At 38.5% G+C, this 8,840-nt stretch overlaps 1 protein-coding gene across 1 annotated transcript; it reads right to left on the bottom strand.

Annotated features, from left to right (window-relative positions):
* Nucleotides 1–3,053: 3,053 nt before the first annotated feature.
* On the bottom strand, nucleotides 3,054–4,166 carry LOC122539033. The gene is made up of 2 exons (XM_043673605.1): nucleotides 4,016–4,166; nucleotides 3,054–3,730 (listed from the first exon to the last, which is right to left on the bottom strand). Exon 2 carries the CDS (start codon nucleotides 3,720–3,722, stop codon nucleotides 3,390–3,392), a length of 333 nt encoding a protein of 110 aa, XP_043529540.1. The 5' UTR covers nucleotides 3,723–3,730; nucleotides 4,016–4,166; the 3' UTR covers nucleotides 3,054–3,389.
* Nucleotides 4,167–8,840: the final 4,674 nt, after the last annotated feature.

Genomic DNA, 8,840 nt, shown 5'->3' with positions numbered 1-8,840 from the left:
CATTGTCCAGTGTGTCAAATCGGGGGACTGCAGCCTCGTCCGAATGGACGTGGTAGGTTCTTGTAGTCTAGCGTCCTTTTGTAATCCGGCTCAGTGGTTCTTCGGAATCCCACTGTGTCGTTGGGGGTAGCGCGAAACTACTTGCCTCTAAGTGCTCGAGCTCCGATTTGATACACTGACAGCGAAAGTTGGAAACTCTACTCTAGTACAATGACAGTAACAAACCGCGGTTTCATTTCGCGTTATATCCCTTGCAAAACACGATATTAAAGCGTGTTAATAGTTTCGTTCTCCTGATTTCGTTCAAAGTTCGATGAACGTGTCTGTAATACAAAATGCGCTATTAGGACTGCGAATTATTGTACAATTATTGTGCGACTTTCACTGTTAGACGAGTGTTTGGTTAGTATGAAAGGCTGCGAGTAATTGCGATATATTGTATTAGCATTCGTATGTAACGTGTGATTGTATGTAACGTATGTAATTTACGATTGTACGTAATGGATGTAATGTACGATTGTATGTAATGTATGATTATATGATTGTATGTATTGTATGATTGTTAACGCGATCGTCGTTTGGGAGACAGAGTTCCATAGTTCAATCTCATACATGCGCTTTAGAGTTAAGATTTAGACGTAAGTTTGAGGTTGAACTATCGACCGTCTGTCTCTTTTTTGTTTAATCTCGGGCCAACTAGAATAAAGACTCAGCATTCCTTAAGAATGCCGAGTTATTTGCATGTAATGGAGGGTGGTTGGGATTAGGGCTCGGGTGGGTCTCGTGCGTAGTCACCTCCTCGTGGTGAGACCTGGTAATTGATACCTTTTTACAAACATTAAAGTTTTACAAACTTTAATGCTTGTAAAACGATATCAAGCTAAGAACTACGTATAAACCTACAGTTTAGTTTAGACCGTGAAAATTTCTTTCCTTTCTTCATTTCACGATCTAAAGTGAAACTGTAGGTACAACTAGTTGATGAGTAAACTATTGGGCCCCCAGCGGGCCACCGATGGACGACGAGTGATTTCACAGGGACATCTTGGGATGCGTGCGTCTTAGCTTTAAGTTGCGTGCGTTTAGCTTTAGTTAATTATAAGATAGTTAACATTTGTAAATTCACTGTGAGCGCATTTTGTACAAAGACACGTTTATTTAACTTGAAACGAAATTAGGGACATCTCATCTCTGCTCTTCTTTCGTTCGTTGTTACTTCTATTGTTACTGCTGTAAAGTTTCCAAATTTCGTTGTCAGTGTGTCAAGTCGGAGAACTGCAGCCTCGTCCGAAAATTGAAGTTCACGCCTTCAACTATATCGAAAGATCGCAGATCTAGAACCATTATTCGAGCAACTCCTTCTGTTATATCTTTTGGTTTAACAATCTTTCGCGTAACATTTTCTACATACCACAAATTTTACATCGATTCAGTTTCTTTTCTAGTACATGTACTTACGTTTGGATACATAAGCTTCAAATGGCGTAATAAACCATATTTGCATACTTAGTTTTAAATTCATGGTGACAACGTACGCATTCCCCCTTTGTATCATCTTTTTCCTGAAAATGTTCCCAAACAGAGCTTCTCTTTGTCTTCTTCCTTTATACGATATCTTCTGCACTACTTCCTGCTACCACAGCTTTACTCTCACTATCATTCGACATTTTTTTGAGAGATTTTTAATTCTTTATTAAATTTACACAGATTTTGAAATATACGTCTGAGCTGCCCGAATTTCTCAGCGATACTGCTCAACAGCGTACATAATGTCTCAAGTACTAAGCACGCAGTCATACGTTTGTATACATCAAGTCACACGATTCTTCGAATCCGTGTTTCTAATAATTTCGCTGGCAGAAGAAATTAAACTGTATATTTACATATTTTGTAGGCTGTTATACAGCACTGCAGAGTAGTTCGAGAAACGGTTCTTGGAATTTTTGGGAATCTCGAAATTTTCGGAAAACCCGACCCGACTCGATCTCTTCCCGACTATCGGAAAATCGATCGAACGATGGCGATACAGCCTTCCGTACTCGGACTGATAAGGAACGTGGAAGAATTTTCATTCATTTCGTTTTGGGAAATTTGCGGGTTTACGAAATTCTCTGCAAATTCCCCGAGGTGCCCGCGAATGATCTCTGTGGGAAATTTATGGGACAGCAAATTTCGTTTGTGAGAAATATGGGCGCCATATTCTAAATCTACTTTACATTCGAAAGGTGTAAAGTATAGGGAACTTAACAAAATTGATATGTCATTAGGAAACAGACTGTAGAATATGATATATGGGATAAGATATCTGTTAAAGATACTGAATGTAATATATACGTAGAACAAGAGATAGGGGATATAAAATATATGACGTGGAATAAAAATATGAACTGTTGAGAACGACAACTAGTGATATAAAATATGGGGGACATATTACGTAAAGTATATTATATTTGAAGTGAAAATATTATGTAGTGCTGAAAATTAGTATAACACAAATACGTACGCGCTATTTCAATTTATTTTAATATAGAATCACCGACTAATGCCACGCTGTGCACAGAGTGACACGCGAGAATAGATATTATCCCATATTCAAGCGCAATTGTCCTTTCAAAGCCACTTTAGACGGCTAGATATAATATCCCATTACAATTTCAAATTCATCTCAATTTACCTAACACCGTTAACTCGATAAAGCTGGAGCTTAAATGCGAGAATCCGAAAGGATACACGTAAATAATAGTACGTCAATTTTTAATAATAATAATGGAAGTATCAGATTGCGGATATTTATGCATTTATGGGAAACTGAAGGTCCGTGTAACATGGAAACTCTATGAAATATTCGTACGATGTTGTAATATTTAATAAGTGAAGTAATTCCCTACCATAATCTATTCAGGATACATTATACGAAACCTCTGAACTATTTAATGTATAAGAATTTTCAATTCTATTCGCAAAGATATAAATAATATTATATGAAATATTTAAATTTCATAAATCAAACAACTTTCTATTCAGATTCTTCTTCCCCTTTATATTTATCTATAAAATTTTAATTACATTACATAAATTTGACGCAACATTTAATATTTTATCCATTAGTTTCATTCCATGGTACGATTATCTTATTCTGTAATATTGAATGAAACAACTTTCTATTTAGACTTTACTTTCACTGTCCAATTTACAGAAATACGAATCAACGTATGCAAAATAAAATATTATACAAATATTTTAATATCTTGCATAAATTTTAGATAATCTTTTATCCAAACTTCGATGTCGAAGAACTAAGACAATTTACCACAATTTTCTAGGATCGTCTTCTCCTCTATCCAACTCGCGCGAGATCCAAATTTGCATAAATATCCGCAGTCCGCTTATTACACGGCGATGTACCTACCACGCTGTTTCTCGGGCTCGTGCTCGACGATGAAGGCAGGAACGGCCGTGACCATTTGATAATCGGCCTCGGCGACGTCCTGCTCCTGTTCCTGCTTGGTGGCGAGCAACGCCTGCATGGCGCTCGCGTCCCCGCAGCTCCTCCTCGTGTACTTCGTCCTCGAAACCCTCAGCAGGGCGGCCGGACTGATGCTCTGACAGTTGTCCCGCGGCATCGACGTCCCCGGCGGTTCGTCCAGGGTCGTCGGGCTCGACAACGAAAGGGCCACGTCGTCCGCGCTGTGGCGCCTCGACTTCGACAGCCGCTTAAACATCCTTCCACCTGGAATTCAATCCAATTCCCCCAAAGTTAGTCTCCGAGATACTATACATCGACTTGGTGTTTAAAATTAGACGTTGCAGGATTTTAATTTTAATAAATTAAATGGCACGCCAATCGTGTCAATTTCGATTACCTTTATCTCGAATGTTAAAATCCAATCTCTACGGCACGACTTTCATCTCGACGAAAGCTGAATTTTCCTAGCAATGCCGTTCGAGGTAACGGATCGCGCGTAACGATTGGCACCGATCGCAGGTCAAATTCCCCTTGGCGAACGCGAGCTACCTTGAAATTTAGCCTTCCACTCTAGAAAAAAACCGACAGTCACGTAAAAAGCGGCAACGAAGAGGTCGCATTCGTTGCAATATAATAGTGGATGCGCTTCGATCCGTAACTTTCCGAGTACGATTTACCGTTTCAATTCCCTCTGAATACACAGCCGACACATCGTTGCTTTTTGCGATCCGATGAACTCGACATAAATCACCGACCGGCTCGGCCGAAGTAACACCGGCGACCAAATTCCGTTTGAAGTGTTCGTATATTGTTTATATCACATGTTTCATTGTTGTTCAAACATTTGGAAACTTCGCCACTTAGCGCAGTGAGATGCGATCTAATTTGAAAATATGGTTGCTCACAAAAGTACTCGAGCGATCGTGTACGAACTTCTTTATGAACATGCATCGTGCGTCGTGTAAGATATTTTGAAATTTTATCAATAGTGTAACACGACGTGATTTTATTGGTGAAAATTTTTAAGACACATCTCGGTGTCTGCAGTACGCTACAGTGACAATTATATTTCATCTGATTTTAAATTGACAACGTGTTGATTTTATTACTCGACGATTTGCGTAATTCTTTCTTATATCGTTACGTTCAGGAAAATTTACTTCTATTTACCAATTCGACACAAATTAAACGGAGACTCCGACCATCAGACGTGTAACAACATTTATTATGTTCGTAAAAAGTATGAAGAGGTATAAATACTTTTGTGAGTCACTGTACGTTTCAATGTTTTGCATCGAGTGTTCGAGAAAGAGAAAAAAAAGGAATCTGCACGGAAAATGAAAGAATAACTACAAGAGATAACTGTTGTTCCGCGTGCACGTGTGTTATACATTGCTTTTCTCATCGACGTTTGCTCAATCTCCGTAACAGCATTTGCCTTTTCTGATAATAAAAAAAAAAAAAGGACACAAATTTCACGGTTCACTGCGGTCTTTTTCTGCGATTGAAGAGATAGAAAAGGAATAACTAAAAAATGAGAGGAAGAATGTGGAAGATAAATGTTTGTAAAAATACAGGGTGCGACCGAAAATTATGAGAGAATAAAATTTTCTCGTTTGACGTTTATGTTTTGTATAACTGAATGTTTTCGATGAAATTTTCCTTAAAAACGCGAAACAGTCAATTTCATAGGCAAACGGCGCGGAAACCGTGTCAATCGCGCAGAATTCACGGGAAATTCTCTTTCAATCTCTCGGTTATTTACGACACTCTTTAATTAGAGCGACGTACATCGGCGAAACAATAATTCTGGGATCGCTGATGGCTTCGTGTAGTTGCATTCGACACGACCTTCGAAGTGCGTTGAATAGGTTCTTGCTCCCTTAGCTTTATGACGAAGCTTACACGGCTGCACGTACCAACAAGAGAAAAACGATCGTCGCGGAACAAGTAAAACGATCGGGGGAAAAAGTTTCAGTACACTCCGTGTCGTCGTCCCGTTAACCCTCGACAACCAGTCTGTCGCATATCAAACGTCGATATACGCATCAAAACAACATAATTATCGTATTACTTCAATGCGATTATTACATTAAAGTGATCCCCACAAATCGTATTCTGTTTTTCGCCATTTCATTGAACTACAATTAAACTACGAAACGTTTTCTTGAATTTTTGTCGTTCGATCCTATAATTCAAAGTTCAATAAAATGATAAACACAGATTTTAAGAAGGTTTCAAGAAGTCGAGAGAAAATTTTGATCTTCATAAAAAAAGTTATGAAAAAAATTTCTTAATCCTTTGTGGTCCGTATTTATTTCCATAATGGATAACTTACTGGGATAAAATTATCGTCGAGGCAAAGCGGACTCTAGAATAAAATCAAATTATAATATACAATATTATTATATTATAATATTAATATAAAATCAAATTATAATATATAATATTTAATAATAAATATAATTAATAATATTTATAATTTTTAATATTACTAATATTATTAATAATATATTATATTAATATTATATATTTAAATATATATTATATTAATTATAAAATATATAACATTATAAATATGGAAAATTAAAAAAAATTATATATATATAAAATTATAATTGTCACATTGGACATAAAGGATTAATGTTTCCAGAGACGCTCGCCGTCAAACTCTCGATATTCGGCAAAAAAAAAAAAAAAAACGAGGGAAATCGACTGTCGAGAACAGCAGTTGATGGACGTGGAAACCATTCGTGTAACAGTGGCATTACGGCGATCACGAGATATTATTTTCGAACGGCGGTAGCCGCGGCCGCATGGAGAGCAATTAACTTTTCTCCCGACGGTCGGCTACGAAGGCCGCTCGCTATTATTTATTTTCCTTCGCCAAGGTCCTCTGGCTGCACGATCCGGAGTCTTGATGCACAGCCGAGAGACACAAGGCAACACCCGACAGAAAAAGAGAGAAAGAGAGAAAGAGAGAGACGAAGCGGAACGTCTCATTCTCGGTGTGAACGTCCCGTTTCTGCCACCCTCCCACGCACCCCACTCGCTCCACTCTCTTCTTCCCTCGTTTCCGTTCTCCGGCGTGCCACACTTTTGCTCCGGTTTAAAGTATACCCACCGAGCCGTCGCAGCTCAACGATTCCGCAGACAGAATCTTTTCGAGGCATATTTTGCAATGAATTCGAGTATGAATCTCTCTCTGGTGGACGGGCGAAGAGGTATAAATCGATAAAAAGTTTCCTGGATATTTAGCAAACTCAAATGAAAAATGTATTTTTTATTTTTATCGTAAGAGGGATAAAAAGCAAAATTTCCGCAAAATGCTTTTTCATGTGAGTCATATTGTGTGTTGAACCACTTGTGTGTTGAATTTTGAGAATGTGGCGTTAAACCAAATGGACAAATGTAAATTTACACCCATGTTGCATCAAATAATTATTTGACGATTATTTCTACAATTGTAGTAGAATTATTTTTTAACAAAAGCAAACATAACCGAGTCAAATGTGAAAAAATTAATTTTGCAATAGAGGAAGTGATGGTAATACAGCGCCCAATTTTAGGTTTCCCCTTCGAAAATCTGATTCGCAGTCAGATGATCAATACAGACAAACTAATTAATAAAATTACGCGTGTCAAAGTATAAAAAAAGCACAAGTAAAAACAATTTGAATCAAATTGAAGCGTAGCTGTGTATTCAACTATCTTCTGCGTCTCGCATTTGCCAATTGATTCTCATTCTCTTCTCGTTCGTACATCCCTCGCGACATTTCATGAAAACTTTCTTACTACCGATGTAATCGAATAAAGCGACGAAATCGCTAATGAAAGGGGCACGTAATTATAGATTAAAGTGTCGAAAAGGCGGCGGCGAAACCGGCGATTAAGCGATAAACGGAGCTTCGTCCCCTCGAACTTATGAACTTCCACATAACTCGGAGCGTAACCTCGTGGCCTCTTTCTTACAATTAGAGAAAAGGCACGCATCGTAAAACGTTGGTCTTTCGTCGCGGTCAATTAGCTCGATCGCGAGCGAGAAGAAAGCGAACGCCGCAACACGCGCCCTCTCGTCCTCCTTCGTCTCGTTCTGTGCCGGGTTTTCTCTCCTTTCTCATCGTTGCCCGCCGTTCTCCTGTCCCCGGCCACGCTGGTATGCACCCAGTTTTGCTCGTAAATTAACCGTTTTGCAGTGAAAGTGACCTGATTTTATCGACGAAATCGTCGTCGTTCAGGAAGAGATGTTAAGATCAATGTTTTGTGGTAGAAAGAATAGATCTACAGGAATCTCATGGACTTTGAGATGAAACAGTCGACAATGTTTACACATTGTCAGTTACATGTATAATTAACTTCACGCGTTTGTTGGAAAATATTATCTATCAAATAAAGTGTCGGATTAATGGGTTACACGGTCAGAAGCTGGTCCCATATTGATCCCATATTAATTTATATTATATGAATTTCTTTAATTTAATCTTAACGTATACGATCAATGGATATCAATAGAAGACAAATCTTATATATAATTAATTCAAACGAATCTCTTTAATCTAATCTCAACGTATATCATCGACAAATATTAAATAATAATAATATTTAAAGACATTAATGCAAAGAGTAAGAAGAATAATAATTGGGCGGCTGAAAATTGACTCTGCACAATTGACTTTAAGTATATCTATAACGATCGAAACTATTTATCAAAAATTAACATGAAACTTGAAAATGCAGCGGTAATTATATATTAGAAAAGTTATCAAGCTTCAATCAAGCAATTGTTTCAAGTGTTCAACTATCCAAATATAACCGAGTCACTGACTTTATAATTCCATTGCGATATTAATAACACGACGAACCGACCGACGAGAAAGAAAACTATTTCTCGCCTCGTTTCGTTCGTCTACATCTCAAATATTGCCAGACCTTTTTAAACGAATTCCCTCCGACAGACAAAAATATGGCGGATGGCCCAGCGAAGAGCCTGCCTGGATTCGTTAAAGAGCACGTTATCGATCGCGAATGTAGATTGCATTTTCACGCGATCGCACGGGGCTGAACCGCTGCCAAGTGTAAAGAGAAAACTCGGAACGACGAGGCTACGGCGCGCCCGTAATGGCCCGGGCACTTTCAATTTTCATTTTTTTTTCTGCTTTTCAATTATGAACACGCTCGCGTGGCACCGCCGACGAACCCCGTCGGCTTCAATCCGCCTTTCGTTCGCGTCGTTTCGTCGCGGCGATTTCGCGGAGCCAACGGCGCGTGCATTCAACCAGACTCTCCGCTCGGAAACTCCTCGGCAAGCGAAATTAATTCACGCGCGTGTTTCCTTTCTTCTTTTTTTTTTTTTTTTTTTTTTTTTTTTTTTTTT

This window comes from Frieseomelitta varia, unplaced genomic scaffold (assembly GCF_011392965.1).
Source record: "Frieseomelitta varia isolate USP_RPSP 00005682 unplaced genomic scaffold, Fvar_1.2 scaffold_1886, whole genome shotgun sequence".
Taxonomy (NCBI): Eukaryota; Metazoa; Arthropoda; class Insecta; order Hymenoptera; family Apidae; genus Frieseomelitta; species Frieseomelitta varia.
The sequence above is the reverse complement of the archived record's forward strand: the minus strand, read 5'-3'. Positions and strand labels throughout refer to the sequence as shown.

Excerpts from the sequence above, each read along its gene's own strand:
- LOC122539033 (XM_043673605.1), bottom strand. The coding sequence starts at position 3,722 with ATGTTTAAGCGGCTGTCGAAGTCGAGGCGCCACAGCGCGGACGACGTG.